This window comes from Eleutherodactylus coqui, chromosome 13 (assembly GCF_035609145.1).
Source record: "Eleutherodactylus coqui strain aEleCoq1 chromosome 13, aEleCoq1.hap1, whole genome shotgun sequence".
Classification (NCBI taxonomy): Eukaryota; Metazoa; Chordata; class Amphibia; order Anura; family Eleutherodactylidae; genus Eleutherodactylus; species Eleutherodactylus coqui.
In genome coordinates this window covers 102,838,177-102,859,374 of record NC_089849.1, presented here as the reverse complement: position 1 = coordinate 102,859,374, position 21,198 = coordinate 102,838,177, and the positions used below count along the sequence as shown (strand labels likewise).

Here is a 21,198-nt window from a genome sequence, read left to right as displayed (position 1 = left end):
TCCTGATCCCCCCCCCCCCCCGATACAGATGTGAAGCCCCCTCAGACATAGCCAAGCGGCATATAGTCAGCAGCCCAAAAACAAATGCCTGTCGCCATCCATACCGGCACAACAGGACAATATGCATAGGTTAACCTGTGCCAGGTATAGCATGACCGCAGATCTAGGGGTCCAATACGAGGTCATCCTGGACCCCGCAGAGACCACCTCCTCCAGGACCTCCGGCACCGTTCATCTGATGAAGGCCGTATTCACACGGACGGTTTTCAATCTGACTTTTGCACTCGCAGTAAGAGTGCAAGATCAAAAAATCGTAGCATGTCCTAATGTTGGGCTATTCTGTGTACGAATCGCCGATTCCCTACGGGTGCGTGGGGAAAAAATTAAAAATCCCATTTCCAAGTTTACGAGTGCGATGCCGTTCCGAACGGCTAGGACCAATATCGTACTCAGCTGTAACTGCAGCCACCTACATGTCATTCCAGGCGTGTGGGGAGCGCAGTGTAACGGCGGCCATATTGGATTGGCACCCTGGTCTCTATTACATTCCTGAGAAAGTCATAGAAAATCCTGGCGCAGCGCCATACTGACAGGAAGCGGAGCTGCTGAGCAATCCCTCCGTCTAGCCTTCACTTAACCCTCTCTTGTATAAAAGCCCCCCTCCGCTGACCACATGGTCCCCTGGCACTGTAGAGGCTGTACAACAGTGTTCCCCAAAACTACAACTCCCAGCATGCCCGACAGCCCCGCGGTACACAGTCACATGTGTCAGGGCATAATGGGGGATGTAGTTTGCAACTGGAGAGTCAAAAATCGAAGAACATCGACGAGACAAAGTCTGCAGGACCAACGAACGGGCACGGGAGTCCGGCGTACCACAGCGACATGGCATGTACAGGGGGCTGATATGGTCAATGCGCAATACGTGTGGTATGAGACGACCATCACTGTGCCACTACATCTCCGCAGCTCCTATCCTTTAGACACGGAGACAGATGAGGTGCCAGGATGTGAAGGGCACATGATTGGCACAGGTAGGCAGCCTGAAGCTTTCACCAAGTCCAAATTGGGCAGTATGTGATATTCAGACCCTTAGGCCCCCTTTCACAGAGGTTGCGGTATTCCGCGGCAAATCTTAGCCGCGGGAGCCAGCCGCCTGGGAGCAGGAGCCGGCAGACTGTTCTCCACAAGTCAGCCTAATATGACAGATAGGCTGACCATGGAGGATTGGGGAAATTCGCTGCATGCTGCGAATTCCCGGCCGCGAGTGGAGAATCGCAATGATTCTATGCTAGTGGACACGGGGCCGGCGCTTTCCATAGCAACGCAGTGAAAAGCTTCAGCCGGCGTAATTCGCCGGTGGTTTACTGCCGGCGAAATCACTGCCGTGGACAGGGAACCATATCACACAAGGCAAGTAAAAACTAGCACCCCCATTGTGGTTAGAGGGCCTGCAGGTCACCCACTGACCCCATAGTGGTTGGAGAGCCCACACCATTTGGATGCCCCCTGCAGTCATGTCACAGCACTTCTTTTCTCACCAGCAGAGGTAAGACCACCGCCTCTCAGCTGCGACAGCCGTCAGGGGTACACAGTCCCCAACCAACCCAACACTAAAGAAATATGGCTGCGATATGACTGGAGGTCCACATGGTGGGCGCTGTGCCCTTTTATAGAACAGGTATGCAGCTGATGCCCAAGAATCCTCATACCAGGGATCAGATGGAGCTGTGCCATCCGAGAGCCTTATGTACCAGGGTGCAGAAGTCCTCACGCCATCAGTCATGGCAGCACTTACAGGCACCCACACATTTCATGGCTCTCTAGACATCACTATGAGGAGAAGATTAATAATGAACTTAAAAAGGGGGTTTTTCAGGCACAAAATGAAATCTAGAAAGAACAGCCAAGTAGTGGCAACAGGTAGCTTTTATCTGCGGCACCAGAACCTCCTCTTCGTCCCGTGCAGCCGCTGATCTGCCGCTGTTTACATGCATCACTTTCATAGTAAACACAACAGACCGTTATCTACAACTCCCAGCATGCACAAAGCTTGTGTACTGCTACTGGGTGTAGCTCCGCCCCGGGCTCACAGGTCCTACAACTTCCAGCATGCATAGATACTGGGTGTAGCTCCGCCCCGGGCTCCCAGGTCCTACAACTTCCAGCATGCAGAGAGATATTTGGTGTAGCTCCGCCCCGGGCTCCCAGGTCCTACAACTTCTAGCATGCAGAGAGATACTGGGTGTAGCTCTGCCCCGGGCTCACAGGTCCTACAACTTCCAGCATGCAGAGAGATACTGGGTGTAGCTCCGCCCCGGGCTCACAGGTCCTACAACTTCCAGCATGCAGAGAGATATTTGGTGTAGCTCCGCCCCGGGCTAACAGGTCCTACAACTTCCAGCATGCAGAGATATACTGGGTGTAGCTCCGCCTGCAGCTCACAGGTCCTACATCTTCCAGCATGCAGAGATATACTGGGTGTAGCTCCGCCCGCAGCTCACAGGTCCTACATCTTCCAGCATGCAGAGATATACTGGGTGTAGCTCCGCCTGCAGCTCACAGGTCCTACATCTTCCAGCATGCAGAGATATACTGGGTGTAGCTCCGCCTGCAGCTCACAGGTCCTACATCTTCCAGCATGCAGAGATATACTGGGTGTAGCTCCGCCTGCAGCTCACAGGTCCTACAACTTCCAGCATGCAGAGAGATATTTGGTGTAGCTCCGCCCCGGGCTCCCAGGTCCTACAACTTCCAGCAGGCCGAGAGATATTTGGTGTAGCTCCGCCCCAGGCTCACAGGTCCTACAACTTCCAGCAGGCAGAGAGATATTTGGTGTAGCTCCGCCCCGGGCTCACAGGTCCTACAACTTCCAGCAGGCAGAGAGATATTTGGTGTAGCTCCGCCCCGGGCTCACAGGTCCTACAACTTCCAGCATGCAGAGATATACTGGGTGTAGCTCCGCCTGCAGCTCACAGGCCCGACAACTTCTAGCATGCATAGATACTGGGTGTAGCTCCGCCCGCAGCTCACAGGTCCTACAACTTCCAGCATGCATAGATACTGGGTGTAGCTCCGCCCGCAGCTCACAGGTCCTGCAACTTCCAGCATGCAGAAATATACTGGGTGTAGCTCCGCCTGCAGCTCACAGGTCCTACAACTTCCAGCATGCATAGATACTGGGTGTAGCTCCACCCCCAGCTTACAGGTCCTACAACTTACCGGCGTCAACCTCCCTCACTGAGAGCCAGACTACCTGCTGAAGCCGACAGACCAGACCTTTCTGCACATGAATGGTACACTGCAGTACTCCCACTCCTGTCCTCCCATCATGCACTGCTCTCAGGATGCTGGAGGCTATGGACAGCGGAGGAAGGAGCAGTTGGAGCTACAACCAGTATCTCTCAAGCGGAAATCTTGAGGCTTTTTGGTGTGGCCAAGCAGAAAGATTTCGCCCCGTGGGAACCCAGCCTTAAGGTGACAGATGTGGACAAAGCACAAAATACAGATTGTCCCCCTGACAACAATAAAATGTCCCAGAAAAACAGGAAGTGTTGTCATAGGGACACATTTAAAATAATAGTAAATGCATCTATATTTCTCCTTCTCAGATTAATCTTCTATCGCAATCATATGACCTAGCCCACACATTTTTCATGCTTTAACCCCTTAACAACACAGAACATACAGTTGCTTCCTCCAGGTTCAGGTTATGTATGGAGGGGGATCCCGATACAGCCAATGTGGGTGCTAGCTGTTTCTTACAGCCGGCAACAGCTCAAGAAAAGTGCATCTTATAAAGCGAAACATACAGTAATGAGAAGCAATCAAAAAGGCACGTGTGCTCAGAAAGCGTACGAACAGAAACTACAGGACGTCCACAAAACACGAGGCGTAACACAACCGGGGCGATGGAAAAACAGAGAAGGTATGGCTGTCAGAAGACGGCGGCAATTAATGTAATATTTTTATTTTTTTTTAAAGTAGGGGAAAAAAAACAAATGAAAAGACAGGGCCGCGTGCTTAAGGGGTTAAAGCAGCGCTTCTGCGAACTCCAATCCTCGCCTCACCAGAAGCGGGCATGTCTTGCGGCACTGCAGGGGTGATGCAGTTACTGTCGCCCAGGTATTCCCTATAGCAGACCCTCATGAACCGTTGGGGGCACTGCAGAGGTGATGCAGTTACTGTTGTCCGAGTATTTCCTATAGCAGACCCTCATGCCCCGTTGAGGGCACTGCAGGGGTGATGCAGTTACTGTCGCCCAGGTATTCCCTATAGCAGACCCTCATGACCCGTTGGGGGCACTGCAGGGGTGATGCAGTTACTGTCGCCCAGGTATTCCCTATAGCAGACCCTCATGACCCGTTGGGGGCACTGCAGGGGTGATGCAGTTACTGTCGCCCAGGTATTCCCTATAGCAGACCCTCATGACCCGTTGGGGGCACTGCAGGGGTGATGCAGTTACTGTCGCCCAGGTATTCCCTATAGCAGACCCTCATGACCCGTTGGGGGCACTGCAGGGGTGATGCAGTTACTGTCGCCCAGGTATTCCCTATAGCAGACCCTCATGACCCGTTGGGGGCACTGCAGGGGTGATGCAGTTACTGTCGCCCAGGTATTCCCTATAGCAGACCCTCATGACCCGTTGGGGGCACTGCAGTTTGGGAAGCCATCATGCAGACCAAATGACTAACAGCGAGCCGTCTGGGACAGGGATTTCTGGACCGGTGACACAGAGGGCATTACTCAGCCAACATAAGCTGGATCCTGGCACGGAGGAGGACAAGCTGGCACAGAACAAGGCAGCCACTGACAGACCGTGCCGCTCCTGCCCAGCACTGAAGGGTCTTGTCTAAATGCTGGAAACCCAGCATGGCCCAATATTTCGGAGGATGCGTTACATTGTATCCAGTCTAAACAATACTTTGTAGTCTTCAGACTAATACACTGTAACAAACCTTCAGCTATGGGAGGTATTAGAAGGGCTCTGTCCACGGACAACTGCATTGCGTTACTCGCAGCGATAATCCGCAATGCTATGGAAAGCGCAGCCCCGCTGTCCACGGGCAGAGAACCATAGTGTTTCTCCGCTCGCAACACTCAAATCACGGCATGCCACAATTTCAGTTTTGGGGTCGGCACTCCTGCGGACAAACCAGGCCCAAAAGTTACAGAAAGTTTCAGAACAATGAACTTGTATTGATACAACACAGGAAGGATTCCATTAACCCTGTGGCTGCCAGGATCCCGCCCAGACATTGCCCGACAAACCAAGTCAGCAGGAATGCCGGCCGCGTCTCAGTTCCTGTTAACCCTGACAGGGCCGGTGCCACACTGGAATCCACAACAAAAGCATTGTTTTCACAGCTGACGGGCCGGCCGGCCGCATACCTTAAGCGGAAGAGATTCCAGACGGTAGAGCCGGCGGCTGCAGGTACCTACGGGCCACTCCGCAGCCTCATTACTCAACCTGGGGCCGATGGCCAAAGTATCGTCTGCACAAGCGGGTTATGCTGCCCTGGTTTCTGTCTAGCAGCCGGATGAGATTATCCCCGACTAGAAGTGGTGCCAAGCGCTATATCAATATCTTTATCCGGCCGTACTTTCACGTGGCGGTATACAAGGTGGCGGTCATCGAGGGCCGTGCGATAGGGGTCCTAATGGCAGCCGTGTGCATGAAGCATAGTAGATACTGATACATACTATGGCATATGGTTAGAGGGGTTGTCGGAGTTGGAAGAACTCTATAGTCAACTCCTTCCCCGAACACTGAAACAGACGGTGGCACATACTCCCCTCTCCCCGCCCCCGTATTGGCGCCCTGTCCCCCGCTGCGGTTTCTGTTGACAGCTGTAGCCCCGCTCAGTTTACAGGACGTCACAGCCAATAGCAGAGCTCAGTGATCAATCGCCGAGCTCCGTCTTGGGCTGCATCCCCCGTACCAGGCAAGTAGTATGTTGCATCCCCATTTGGGAAGTTCCTGCAACTCTGACAACCCCCTTTAAGGCTTTTAGGGCCTTTTACACCATAACTGGGGGATCATGATTATAGCAGCCAGAAGAGACATTTCCGCGGCTCCTGAAGAAGTCTATGCAGCGGACGTGCTGCTCGGGAGTCTGGGAAAGCTGGGTGAGAGCCAGGGCTGTGGAGACTAGATGTCAAACTCTGATGAATGACTCGTACATAAAAAGAGACCGGTCTCACAGGAGCGGATGCTACAGCGTATTGCACACGTAACACACAGTAACAGTCTCACATAGGTTTTCAAATGTGTCGCTCACACAATGCGAGTGGAAGAAAAAAAAAGTGACACGCTCAATACACGCCACGTTAATGTACGAGGACTGGCGGCACGCAGAAAGTATGCATGTCATTACGCGCATGGCACGCTGGTGGACACAGTTGTGTACGCCCGTCCTCAGTAATACGTGTCCTGTAGGGAGGCGCTAATGTCACGCTCAGGATATAACACTGTATAGTTTTATTTTGGGGAAATCCATGTGAGTCACCGACCTCGGCTGTGAAAAATCCCATTCTGTATCTCGTCCTCCTCGCTGCCTATTCTGCACTTTTCTTCCGGCCTCCGGGTCACATGACCGGCACTCTGACAACATTCTGTGTCCTGCAGCTCAGATTTATGGCAACTGTTCTAAAGAGCTACCTTTCCTGCCCATAGCAATCAATCACAGAGCAGCTTTCATTTTCAAGAGGGGAATATGAGATGTAAGCTGCTTTGTGATTGGTTGCTACGGGTCGTTGCCATAAGCGAGCCATTAGCTGCAGGACACAGAATGTTGTCAGAGTGCTGGTCATGTGACCTGGAGGCCCAAAGAAAAGTGCAGAATAGGCAGTCTGCAGGGAAGGAGCTACAGAACTGGTTCTTCACAGCAGACAGCAGCGCTTATATGGTATATACTGTCAGCCAGTAGAAGCAGGACCCTCACCCCTCTAGTATTGGCCCCCGCGGCCCCAACTGTACACAGTGGCTGGGGTTACAGAAACAGCTGAGCAGACCTCACTTCTAAGCCAGTATGCGCTTATTCACAGGAACATATTTGAATTGCGTATTACGCACGTATAATACGCGGTACATCGCAGTAAGCGAATACATTGATTTTCGCACGGCGCACTCACACTGGCGCTTTTTAATTGCATATAATATGCGCGTTAAAAACGACGCTGCACTTCTGTTTCTACCACATGTGTGATATAGACCTATTGTTCTCTACGGGTGCGTATAAAATGCTGTATATAAACAATACATTGTGTACGCGAGGCGTATAATAGGCAACGCTGCTAATAAAGCGAGGGATTAAAAAAAAAAGTCACAGTGCGTGACATACGGCGTCATGCGCAGCGCAGAATTGCTGCCATATGCAGCGATAGCCGGCTCAGGCAGCGGTAAAATGCTGCGCAATACACAGCATTATATGTATACGGCCGTGTGAATGAGCCCAAGGGGAGTGCGATATATGAGAAAAATCGGACCGATTACACGCAATAACGATGTGCAGGAAAAGCGCATCACCGTACACGAGGAAATCACAGCAATAGGGGAAAAAATTACCATAGAAAAACATTTACGTGTAGAGTATGATGATTTTTTAGGGCTAGCATATAAAAAAAAAGGGGGGGGGGGGGTGATTATTGAACAGATCACTCAAAAATAGGACGCGCTATGAACTTCTGTTCTCGCACAATCAGTGAAAGCGCTAGGCTGGGGACACGCGGGACGGAATTGCAGGGGATTTTCTGTGCGGACCCTCCGCATGTGTTCTTAAAACTGAGACTAAGCAGCAAAGCGGACGAGACTTGCAAAAATCTCGATCACACGCTGCGGACAAGCCGTGCAGAAACGGACATGCGGCACGCAATTAAAATCCGCAACTTGTTAATTGTGGCGCCATTTCCGCAGCGGACTCTTCTCTATACGGGGAGAGATTCCCACAGCAGAACACAGGCGGACAAGCCACTTCAGACCCCACACCAAATGACGCGGGTTTTGAACAGCCATTCCGCCTCAGAAGTCAGCCAGGATCTCTGTGCGGCGCCGCTGTGGACATTACGCAGGATTTCCACCCCGCGTGAACGCAGCCTAAAACCGCTCATGTGAATTAACCCATCTATTCACACGCCAGTTCTGTGCATCTCGCAACTCATGCGTAAAACATGGCGATGTAAACCCCGCCGCCCGGCTGCGCTCCGCTGCTCCCAGCCACCTCACACGGACCGGTGTTCGCATCGCAGTTATAGTTTACCAAACCTGGAGCGCCCCATAACCAGATCGGCTTCCGTATCACCAGGCGGTTTTGCTCTTCAGAAGTTTTGGAAAACTTGATAACTTCCCCCAATTGTCGCCCAAACTACCGAGCCGCACCCGCGGCGGACAGAACGACCGTCTACTCAGGGTGTCAGCGAGTAAGATGCCCTAAACCCATTTTTACAGTGTGCCACAGGAGTGTCACCCATCCGCAGTCACCGCATCTGTAGCGCACGTCAGGCCAGGCTCACACCGCCGTGCGGCTCCCGCGGCGTTACAGTTTATAGCCCGGCCGTGACCCCGCGTATGGCTACAAAATTGCACTGCGCACGACCGCGTACTCACACAGGCGGCCATGTGCAGTACACCTGTTTTTTACCCGTATGGGCTGCGGGTATACATGCGACAATAGAGAACGGACTCTTTCACGTATCAACATGGCAAAATAGAACATGCTGCGTCTATTTTGCGCTCGTGGTTTATGTAATTCCTACACGCTAATGTGAGCGGAAGTGTGCAAGAAAAAAAACGTATTGCCTGTGAGCTACTGCATATCACACGGGCGGACAGAGCACGCGTAACACGCAATTTCTAAATGGTCATGTGAGACCGGTCTTAGTCTAAGGACTGCTAGATGACAGCCCCCCAAGAGCGCTGCCCTCCATTCTGCTTCCTAGGTCCATAAGGGCCCCTTTACACTGGACGACCGACTGACGTGTTTTACGCAGGAGTGATGGTTGTGCCAGCCCGCCGCGCCTCCATTCCCGCGGGATGCCAGTTGGGTAAACGCTCTGCACGAGCGGGTGATACCACCACTAGTGGTTCGCGCTTGTGCAAAGCGTTTAGACATGTCAGCGCTGAGAACCGCTCACGCCTCGCTGCACATTGTATGTACGCATGGTGCGGGGAGCGTTTAGACGCAGCGAGGAGTCAGCGCACCGCCATGATTGTTTGTCTAAAGTAAGCGACAAACAAAGTAAACAATGCCGTGCAATTAGACGTAAGGATTATGGCGCATTTTTATTGAATTTTGTGTGATAATCATCCCGTGTAACGGCCATTAAACAGGCAGTCGTACAAACAAGCGCAAATCCTGTTCAGGGGTCGGTCACGCGGCTGTCTGCGTACGACTCTGCATGTATTGTGGAGCGTTTCACCGCTGTGTGAGGCGGCTATCGCGGCAAAGGGCCGCCATGGTGTAATGCGCATGGCAGCGTATCTCGCGCTCGCTATCGTGCGCAGTCTGACTCGTTTTTTACTCCCCCGCTCTGTACATTAAGACGCCGTGCGTACGCAATGCATTGTGTGTGTACAGCGATGAATATGAAACCCGTAGAAAACAATATGGCGGTTACGATGTCAAGAAGGGCGCATGCTGCGGATCTGGGTGTTTATGGCGATCTTAGGAAATAACGCAGAATTCCTTGCGACAAATCGTCCAACCATAAACCACAAAGCGATTTTTCAAACCTGCGAGCGAAGAATCGCTCCTGTGAATAAACACGTAATTACTGTCATTAACGCCGCGAGTTCTGGCCACATCGCTATTGGACGGAACTCGCCCGTGTGACTACACCCGCAGGACGATCGGGGCATCTCAGATCTCTCACAAACCAGGATCATGATAAGCGCCCCAAATCCTAGTAGTGGGGGTCCACCTATCATACTGTATTATGGGGGACACCACACTATATCAAGGGGTAGAGTGACTCCGGGGGTCCGAGGTTATCACTTCCCTGTATTGTATATTGGGGTGCAGTAGTATGGGGGTGCCACCAGTCCTATCATAGATGTATTGGAAAAGAGGAGGGCTTGGCGACTCCTCGTGGAAAAAAAAAAAAAAAAAGAACTGCGGTTTAGTAGTAGGGGGGTGTCAGCGTAATATAGGTTATTGGGGTCACTAGACATTGGAGAGCTCACCAGTATCGAACTACCGGCATCACATGGAATTCGGATATATTTGAGGGTTCATCAATAAGTAAGGGTTCACTAATTTGAGGGGGGGTCATGGATGTTAGATCTATAGTTGGGGGGGGGGGGGTCACATGACCACGGCACTATTGTATATGACTTATCACTATACACACTGAGGGTCACTAGTATGAGGGGTCCCCCACTACAGCAGTCACAGTATATACTTGGGGGTCACTAGTATGAGAGGTCTCCTAAAGCAGTCACACAGTATATATTTGGGGGGGGGTCTCGCACTACGGGAGTCACACAGTATATATTTGGGGGGATTCACTAGTATGAGGGGGTCTCCCACTACAGCAGTCACGCAGTATATATTTGGGGGGGATCTCCCACTACAGCAGTCACACAGTATATATTTGGGGGGGGGGGGGGTCACTAGTATGAGGGGGTCTCCCACCACAGCAGTCACACAGTATATATTTGGGGGGTCACTAGTATGAGGGGGGGTCACTAGTATGAGGGGGTCTCCCACTACAGCAGTCACACAGTATTGTTTTGGGGGGGGGTCACTAGTATGAGGGGGTCTCCCACCACAGCAGTCACACAGTATATATTTGGGGGGTCACTAGTATGAGGGGGGGGGTCACTAGTATGAGGGGGTCTCCCACTACAGCAGTCACACAGTATATATTTGGGGGGGGTCACTAGTATGAGGGGGTCTCCCACTACAGCAGTCACACAGTATATATTTGGGGGGTCACTAGTATAAGGGGGTCTCCCACTACAGCATTCACACAGTATATGTTTTGGGGGGGTCACTAGTATGAGGGGTCTCCCACTACAGCATTCACATAGTATATATTTGGGGGTCACTAGTATGAGGGGTCTCCCAGTACAGCAGTCACACTAAATATTTGGGGGGTCACTAGTATGAGGGGTCTCCCACTACAGCAGTCACAGTATATATTTGGGGGTCACTAGTATGAGGGGGTCTCCCACCACAGCAGTCACACAGTATATATTTGGGGGCGTCACTAGTATGAGGGGGTCTCCCACCACAGCAGTCTCACAGTATATATTTGGGGGTCACTAGTATGAGGGGTCTCCCACTAAAGCAGTCACAGTATATATTTGGGGGGGGTCACCAGTATGAGGGGGTCTCCCACTACAGCAGTCACACACTATATATTTGGGGGCGTCACTAGTATGAGGGGGTCTCCCACCACAGCAGTCACACAGTATATATTTGGGGGTCACTAGTATGAGGGGTCTCCCACTACAGCAGTCACAGTATATATTTGGGGGGGGGTCACCAGTATGAGGGGGTCTCCCACTACAGCAGTCACACAGTATATATTTGGGGGTCACTAGTATGAGGGGGTCTCCCACTACAGCAGTCACACAGTATATATTTGGGGGTCACTAGTATTAGGGGTCTCCCACTAAAGCAGTCACAGTATATATTTGGGGGGGGGTCACCAGTATGAGGGGGTCTCCCACTACAGCAGTCACACAGCATATATTTGGGGGTCACTAGTATGAAGGGGTCTCCCACTACAGCAGTCACAGTGTATATTTGGGGGGTCACTAGTATGAGGGGGTCTCCCACTACAGCAGTCACAGTATATATTTGGGGGGGTCACCAGTATGAGGGGGTCTCCCACTACAGCAGTCACACAGTATATATTTGGGGGTCACTAGTATGAAGGGGTCTCCCACTACAGCAGTCACAGTGTATATTTGGGGGGTCACTAGTATGAGGGGGTCTCCCACTACAGCAGTCACAGTATATATTTGGGGGGTCACTAGTATGAAGGGGTCTCCCACTACAGCAGTCACACAGTATATATTTGGGGGGGTCACTAGTATGAGGGGTCTCCCACTACAGTAGTCACAGTATATATTTGGGGGGGTCACTAGTATGAGGGGTCTCCCACTACAGCAGTCTCAGTATATATTTGGGGGGTCACTAGTATGAGGGGTCTCCCACTACAGCAGTCACACAGTATATATTTGGGGGGTCACTAGTATGAGGGATCTCCCACTACAGTAGTCACACAGTATATATTTGGGGGGTCACTAGTATGAGGGGTCTCCCACTACAGCAGTCTCACCGTATATATTTGGGGGGTCACTAGTATGAGGGGTCTCCCACTACAGCAGTCTCACCGTATATATTTGGGGGGTCACTAGTATGAGGGGTCTCCCACTACAGCAGTCACACAGTATATATTTGGGGGGTCACTAGTATGAGGGATCTCCCACTACAGTAGTCACACAGTATATATTTGGGGGGTCACTAGTATGAGGGGTCTCCCACTAAAGCAGTCACACCGTATATATTTGGGGGGTCACTAGTATGAGGGGTCTCCCACTACAGCAGTCACAGTATATATTTGGGGGGTCACTAGTATGAGGGGGTCTCCCACTACAGCAGTCACACCGTATATATTTGGGGGTCACTAGTATGAGGGGTCTCCCACTACAGCATTCACACAGTATATATTTTGGGGGGGGGGGGGGGGGTCACTAGTATGAGGGATCTCCCACTACAGCAGTCACACCGTATATATTTGGGGGTCACTAGTATGAGGGGTCTCCCACTACAGCAGTCACACCGTATATATTTGGGGGGGGGGCACTAGTATGAGGGGTCTCCCACTACAGTAGTCACAGTATATATTTGGGGGGGTCACTAGTATGAGGGGTCTCCCACTACAGCAGTCACACAGTATATATTTGGGGGGTCACTAGTATGAGGGGGTCTCCCACTACAGCAGTCACAGTATATATTTGGGGGGTCACTAGTATGAGGGGGTCTCCCACTACAGCAGTCACACAGTATATATTTGGGGGGTCACTAGTATGAGGGGGTCTCCCACTACAGCAGTCACACAGTATATATTTGGGGGGTCACTAGTATGAGGGGGTCTCCCACTACAGCAGTCACACAGTATATATTTGGGGGGTCACTAGTATGAGGGGGTCTCCCACTACAGCAGTCACACAGTATATATTTGGGGGGTCACTAGTATGAGGGGGTCTCCCACTACAGCAGTCACAGTATATATTTGGGGGGTCACTAGTATGAGGGGTCTCCCACTACAGCAGTCACAGTATATATTTGGGGGGTCACTAGTATGAGGGGTCTCCCACTACAGCAGTCACACAGTATATATTTGGGAGGGTCACTAGTATGATGGGTCTCCCACTACAGCAGTCACACAGTATATATTTGGGGGGGTCACTAGTATGAGGGGGTCTCCCACTACAGCAGTCACACAGTATATATTTGGGGGTCACTAGTATGAGGGGTCTCCCACTACAGCAGTCACAGTATATATTTGGGGGGGTCACTAGTATGAGGGGGTCTCCCACTACAGCAGTCACACAGTATATATTTGGGGGTCACTAGTATGAGGGGGTCTCCCACTACAGCAGTCACACAGTATATATTTGGGGGGGGTCACTAGTATGAGGGGGTCTCCCACTACAGCAGTCACACAGTATATATTTGGGGGGGGTCACTAGTATGAGGGGGTCTCCCACTACAGCAGTCACACAGTATATATTTGGGGGGGGTCACTAGTATGAGGGGGTCTCCCACTACAGCAGTCACACAGTATATATTTGGGGGGGGTCACTAGTATGAGGGGGTCTCCCACTACAGCAGTCACACAGTATATATTTGGGGGGGGGGTCACTAGTATGAGGGGGTCTCCCACTACAGCAGTCACACAGTATATATTTGGGGGGGGGTCACTAGTATGAGGGGGTCTCCCACTACAGCAGTCACACAGTATATATTTGGGGGGGGGTCACTAGTATGAGGGGGTCTCCCACTACAGCAGTCACACAGTATATATTTGGGGGGGGGTCACTAGTATGAGGGGGTCTCCCACTACAGCAGTCACACAGTATATATTTGGGGGTCACTAGTATGAGGGGGTCTCCCACTACAGCAGTCACACAGTATATATTTGGGGGTCACTAGTATGAGGGGGTCTCCCACTACAGCAGTCACACAGTATATATTTGGGGGTCACTAGTATGAGGGGGTCTCCCACTACAGCAGTCACACAGTATATATTTGGGGGTCACTAGTATGAGGGGGTCTCCCACTACAGCAGTCACACAGTATATATTTGGGGGTCACTAGTATGAGGGGTCTCCCACTACAGCAGTCACAGTATATATTTGGGGGTCACTAGTATGAGGGGGTCTCCCACTACAGCAGTCACAGTATATATTTGGGGGGGGGGGGGTCACCAGTATGAGGGGGTCTCCCACTACAGCAGTCACACAGTATATATTTGTAGGTCACACTGGGGGTCTCGGGGTCTCAGTGCCTCCCTCCCCCCATCTCTCAGGGGTCTCTGCCCGCACTAGGGGGGGGGGGGGGGGGTCGCCCCTCTGACATGTGTTTGAGGGTCCCTCCCGTCTCTCAGGGGTCGCTGCCCACACTGGGGGTCGCCCTCTGACTACGTGTGTTTGTGGGTCCCGGGGAGTCTTAGGGTCCCCCCCCTACACGCCGTCCAGCTCGGGGTCCGCGGCCTACCCTTGAGGCCCGGCCTGTAGTAGCGGGGATCCTCGGCCCGTCCAGGCCTCTTACCGGTCAGGCGGAGCTTCACGGGTCCGTTCCTCCGGGTCCCCTGGTTGGACATGGCCCTGCGGGGCGCGGGAGGCCGCAGTAGGCCCGGGCCGGAGCCGCGGACTGGAGTGCTGGCGGCGGCCGACGACGGGGAGCAGACGACTATCAGGCGGAGAGGGGAGGCCCAGATGTACAGAGCGGCGCCATGAGAGGGACACAGAGCCGAGCACAGAGGGAGGGGGAGGAGACACCCGGCCGGGGGAGGAGCCTGGGGGAGGGCCGCACGGACGGGGTGTACACAGGGGGCGACAATGGGGAGGACGCGGGGCCGCGGAGGGCGCACAGCCGAGGGTGAGGAGGACGGGGTGCGTGGGGTGCGTGGGGCGCTTAGACGACGGGGCGCAGGGTGGTGAGCAGAGGGGCATACAAGGGGAGGTAGGGTGATAGTGGGGTGTACAGAGGGCACAGGATGGCACCTGGGCATAGTGGCGTAGAAGGGGAAAGGGGGTGATAGTGGAGTGTACAGGATGGCACCTGGGCAGAGGGGCGTACAAGGGGAAAGAGGGTGATAGTGGAGTGTACAGGAGGCACAGGATGGCACCTGGGCAGAGGGGCATACAAGAGGAGAGAGGGTGATAGTGTGGTGTACAGAAGGCACAGGATGGCACCTGGGCAGAGGGGCATACAAGAGGAAAGAGGGTGATAGTGGGGTGTACAGAGGGCACAGGGTGGCACCAGGGATGAGGGGCGTACAAGGGGAAAGAGGGTGATAGTGGAGTGTACAGGAGGCACTGGATGGCACCCGGGCAGAGGGGCGTAGAAGGGGAAAGAGGGTGATAGTGGAGTGTACAGGGGGCACAGGATGGCACCTGGGCAGAGGGGCATACAAGAGGGAAGAGGGTGATAGTGTGGTGTACAGAAGGCACAGGATGGCACCTGGGCAGAGGGACATACAAGAGGAAAGAGGGTGATAGTGTGGTGTACAGAAGGCACAGGATGGCACCTGGGCAGAGGGGCATGCAAGAGGAAAGAGGGTGATAGTGGGGTGTACAGAGGGCACAGGGTGGCACCAGGGCAAAGGGGCGTACAAGGGGAAAGAGGGTGATAGTGGAGTGTACAGGAGGCACTGGATGGCACCCGAGCAGAGGGGCGTAGAAGGGGAAAGAGGGTGATAGTGGAGTGTACAGGGGGCACTGGATGGCACCCGGGCAGAGGGGCGTACAAGGGGAAAGAGGGTGATAGTGGAGTGTACAGGAGGCACTGGATGGCACCCGAGCAGAGGGGCGTAGAAGGGGAAAGAGGGTGATAGTGGAGTGTACAGGGGGCACTGGATGGCACCTGGGCAGAGGGGCGTACAAGGGGAAAGAGGGTGATAGTGGAGTGTACAGGAGGCACAGGATAACACCTGGGCAGAGGGTCAAAGAAGGGGAAAGAGGGTGATAGTGTGGTGTTCAGAAGGCACTGGATGGCACCAGGGCAAAGGGGCATATAAGTGGATAGAGGGTGATAGAGGGGTGTACAGAAGGTACAGGTTGGCACCTGGGCAGAGGGGCATACAAGGGGAAAAAGGGTGATAGTTGGGTGTACAGGGGGCACAGAATGGCACCTGGGCATAGGGGCATGCAAGCGGAAATAGGGTGACCATGGGGTGAACAGGAGGCACCTAGGCAGAGGGGCGTACAAGTGGAAAGAGTTTGATAGTGGAGTGTACAGGAGGCACAGGATGGCACCTGGGCAGAGGGGCATACAAGAGGAGAGAGGGTGATAGTGTGGTGTACAGAAGGCACAGGATGGCACCTGGGCAGAGGGGCATACAAGAGGAAAGAAAGTGATAGTGGGGTGTACAGAGGGTCCAGGATAGCACCTAGGCAGAAGGGCATACAAGGGGAAAGAGGTTGATAGTGGGGTATACAGAGGGCACAGGATGGCACCTGGGCAGAGGGGCATACAAGGGGAAAGAGGGTGATAGTGTGCTGTACAGCGGGCACAGGATGGCACATGGGCAGAGGAGCATACAAGGGGAGAGAGGGTGATAGTGGGGTGTACAGAGGGCACAAGATGGCACCTGAGTAGAGGGGCATACAAAGGGAATGAGGGTGGCTGGGGCGTACAGGATGGTACTTGGGCAGAGGGGCATACAAGAGGAAGGAGGGTGATAGTGTGGTGTACAGGAGGCACATGATGGCACCTGGGCAGAGGGGCATACAAGGGGAAAGAAGGTGATAGTGGGGTGTACAGAGGGTTCAGGAGAGCACCTAGGCAGAGGGGCATACAAGGGGAAAGAGGTTGATAGTGGGGTATACAGAGGGCACAGGATGGCACCTGGGCAGTGGGGCATACAAGGGGAAAGAGGGTGATAGTGTGGTGTACAGCGGGCAGAGGATGGCACCTGGGCAGAGGGGCATACAAGGGGGAAGAGGGTGATAGTGGGGTGTACAGAGGGCACAGGATGCAATACACTTGTGTGAATGAGCCCTAAGAGCATCTTCATACGGGCGTATGCACAATAGCGCACGACTCAAACTAGCATCTTTGCGCCGTGAACAATTATTTTTGGCGTCCATATCGGCGTATCTTATTGTACTCTTTGCAGCAGCAGGACAAGGTTTTTTGCGCACAGGACACGCCCGCACCGCGAGCTAGATGGGTATTTAGCCTAATGAGTTCAGGATGAGTTACTTTTACAGCGGGACTGCACAGTGTTTTGCGCATCTCCTTGGTTCTGCGCATTTGCGTTCCCCAATAGATTTCTGGGCAACCTTTGGAGCGCAAATGTGCACAAAAATAGAGCATGCCATGTTTATTTGCGTGCAACAAATTTGCGCATGTGAAGGAACCCATTATAATCAATGGATTCTATTCTCTGCGTATTGCGCATGCAAAAACACGCACAAATATGGCGGGGGAATCCGCCCTTAAGGACACGGCCCTTTTTTTTCACATTTTTGTTTTTTCCTCCCCTCTTTTAAAAAATCGTAACTCCTTTATTTCTCCATCGTCGCCGCTGACTGTCACCGCGCGGGGTAAATAATGCATTCCTTTGATAGATTGGAATTTTACGGACGCGGCGATACCAAATATGTTTTTTTAGTTTTATTATTCTATTATGGTAAAGGGTTTTTTTTTGTTTGTTTTTTTTTAAATAGTAAAACTTTTTTAACCCCTTAAGCACATGGCCTATTTTGGGCTTAAGGACGCAACGATTTTTGGAGAATTTTAATCTCCATTTCTCAAAAGCCATACCTATTTTTCCGTCGACGCGGCCGTATAAGGGCTTGTTTTTTGCGTGGCGAGCTGTAGTTTTTATCGGTACCATTTTTGGTTCCATAAACTATATTGTAAAACTTTCATTATTTATTTTTATCATAGCAGGGAGAAAAAAACGCATCAACTCTGCCATAGATTTTTTTTAAAGCGTTAATCATGCAGCATAAATGACACAATACATTTTTTCTGCCGGCCGGTACGGTTACAATGATACCAAAATTCTTATATTTTTTTAGGTTTTTCCACTTTTCTGCAATAAAAAACCCTTTTGTTTTTCTAAATCGCTGCATTCCAAGTCCTATAACTTTTTTATTTTACTATGGATGGAGCTCTGCGAGGGCTTATATTTTTGCGTTAAAAGCTGCAGTTTTTATTGGTACCATTTTGGGTTACATATGGCTTTTTTGATCACTTTTACTGCATTTTTTGGGAGGCAAAATGCCAAAAATTTTAGCTTTTTTTTTAACTCTTTTTGCCATGCCGGATGAAAAGCGTATTCAACTTATTTACATGTCGTTACGGACACGACAATGCCAAATATGTGGGAATTTAAATTTTTTTTCTTCAATTTTTTTATGCTAATATGGGAAAAAGCCCCCCCCAAAGTTTTTTTTTGTACATTATTTTTATCTTTTTTTTAACACCATTTGTGTCCCTCTGAGGGACTTACATCATACCACTGATGATCGCTATGATAAGGCATTGCAGGACTACCCTCTGTGAACCCTTCCCATGCCCCGATCTACATAGATCGCGGCAGGGAAGGGGTTAACAGCTGAAGGCCATCTATCAGTGACAGCCGGCTCCCGCTGCCGGATAGGGCGAGATCTCTTATGATCTCGCACTATCCACATGACGTAAGGGTACGTCCAGCTGCAATAAGTACCCTGCCTCCAGGACGTACCCTTACGTCATATGGAGGGAAGAGGTTAAACTTATTTTTAATCTATTTTTCTTAGTCCCCAGAGGGGACATGAACATGCAATGCTTTGATCGCTCCTGCAGTATGATGTGATGCCATAGCATTACATCATACTGAGATCTGACAGGCAGTCTATCAAGCCACGCAATGAGGCCTTTCAGAGGCTCTCATCGTGGGGCACCATACGGGACCCTAGAACATCGGCCAAAGGGATTTAAATGGCGCTGTCAGAATTGATAGCGGCATTTAAATGGTTAACAGTTCTGATGAGCCGCACAGCTTATTGGAGCTGTCGCTGCCGGGTGACAGCTGATGCCCACACTGTATGAAGAGAGGTCACCCCGCGATCCCCCTTCATACATAACCCGACCCCGCAGGATGTAACTGTATGCCTGCAGCGTTATGGGGTTAATCTATGGAATGCGTGAGTTTCTGGTTAATACCGCACGTACTCGCATATAAACGCTTCGTTTTTACGCAGTGTAATTACCCACAATACTTTAGTGTGAATGAGCCCTAACGGTTGGTTATGCATGGAGAAAATAGGGTTTACAAGAAGTAGCAGGGTATACTGGACACATTGGATGCATGTATACAGCTGTGTACATTAGCGGTTGGTTGTCCACGACACTGAGCTGTCAGTCTTCACTGTAACTGTGGAATTCTATTCATGGATCAGGATGCACAGAAGCAGTGACCTGATCCCAGAGGGATGGCCACTTCCCACACGTCAGCTGTAGTCACAGGAGGCCACCACTGGGGGAGCTGCAGGAGGCGGTGCGGTCACTACTCCAGATGGGCACCAAAGTTACAGCAACCTTCCAATGTTATTCCTGGGGAGTTTATGCTATCTGTGCTGCACTAGCACTCCGCTGTGTGCAGATCACACTTTATAGGAGCACCCTCTGCTGGCTGCATATAGGTACTACAGTCGTAAAGGGGTTGTCTGGCACTTTGGGTGTTTTTTTCTATAGATGACGTCTGCTCACCGATCAAGAGCCCCGTCTATCACCAGACTGCTCCGTCCATAGTGCAGTGGGAGGGGTTGGTAGTGCAGGCACAGCTCCACTGAATGGACGAGAGCTGTACCGGGAGCCGACTGATCTGCAGGATCCTAAGTCCCATACCCCCATCGATCATCTATTGATGACCTATCCAAGGTCATCAATAGGGAAAAACTGCCCAAAGTCACAGACTACCCCTGCGCTCCAAAGTCTGTATGGGCAGAGCCGAGCTTGCTCCATACATGGCTGGCATCAGCTGAATTTGGCAGTGAGCAGCCACGATAATCATTTGCGCAGATCAAGGCTGTTAACCCTTTAAATTCCTCGAACTACTGACCCCTTTCCCGCCTCAATGAGATCACAAGGCGCCATTCTATTGTCATAGCAGTTCACTGCCTTCTGAAGGCCCCCTGGGGTTCTACTTATTAAGACAGGCCTATGGCCAGTTTTAATAGAACACCTGCCGCTATATCATATACTGTAATACTGAAGTATTGCAGTACATGGTATAAGTGATAAAAAAGTTCAAGTCTCCTATGGAAACTAAAGAGACAAAAAATGAAAAAAGTTTAGTATTGTCCTGCACAGTCAACGTCCTCAGTAAAAAAAAAAAATACACACCACTAAAGTTGCGCTTTCTTGGTCACCGTTCCACCAAGAAAAAGTTTGATTAAAAAAAACAAGCAAAAAGTCAAATGCACTCCAAAATCATCCTAAGGGCTCCTGCACACTGGCGAGACTGAGAATCACGGCCCAATATCGCCCTTGCAATCCATGTGAAACCTCTGGATGCGAGGTGTTTTCATGTGAAAGCAGCCTCACATCATTGCGGGGAATCTCTTCATCCCATTGCTTTCAATAGGGTGGCAGTAGTGCTGGCCCCATTGAAAGCAATGGGAGAAGAGCGCAATCTTCTACCGCTGCTGTTACAGTGTTCAGTGAGGAGGGGACTCCTCGCAGGGATGAAGGAATCCCCTTCCCGCTGCTGTTACAGTGTTCAGTGATGAGGGGACTTCCTGCTGGGATGAAAGAATTCCCTACCACTGCTGTTACAGTGTTCAGTGAAGAGGGGACTCCTCGCGGGGATGAAGGAATCCCCTTCCACTGCTCTTACAGTGTTCAGTGATGAAGGGGACTTCCTGCTGGGATGAAAGAATTCCCTACTGCTGCTGTTACAGTGTTCAGTGATGAGGGGACTCCCCGCGGGGATGAATGAAACCCCTATTGCTGCTGTTACAGT

General features: G+C 51.5%; 1 protein-coding gene across 4 annotated transcripts in view; it reads right to left on the bottom strand.

Moving 5' to 3' along the window:
• SMURF2 (SMAD specific E3 ubiquitin protein ligase 2) overlaps positions 1–15,009 on the bottom strand; it is a 47,455-nt gene extending 32,446 nt beyond the window's left edge. For 2 of the 4 annotated variants that reach the window (XM_066586847.1, XM_066586848.1), the window contains exon 1: positions 14,787–15,009. In XM_066586847.1, the coding sequence (XP_066442944.1) occupies positions 14,787–14,838 (52 nt within the window). In that variant the 5' untranslated portion in view covers positions 14,839–15,009. The remainder of the gene's footprint in view (positions 1–14,786) is intronic. The other 2 variants (XM_066586849.1, XM_066586850.1) reach the window with 1 other exon arrangement.
• Between the last annotated feature and the right edge of the window lie 6,189 nt (positions 15,010–21,198).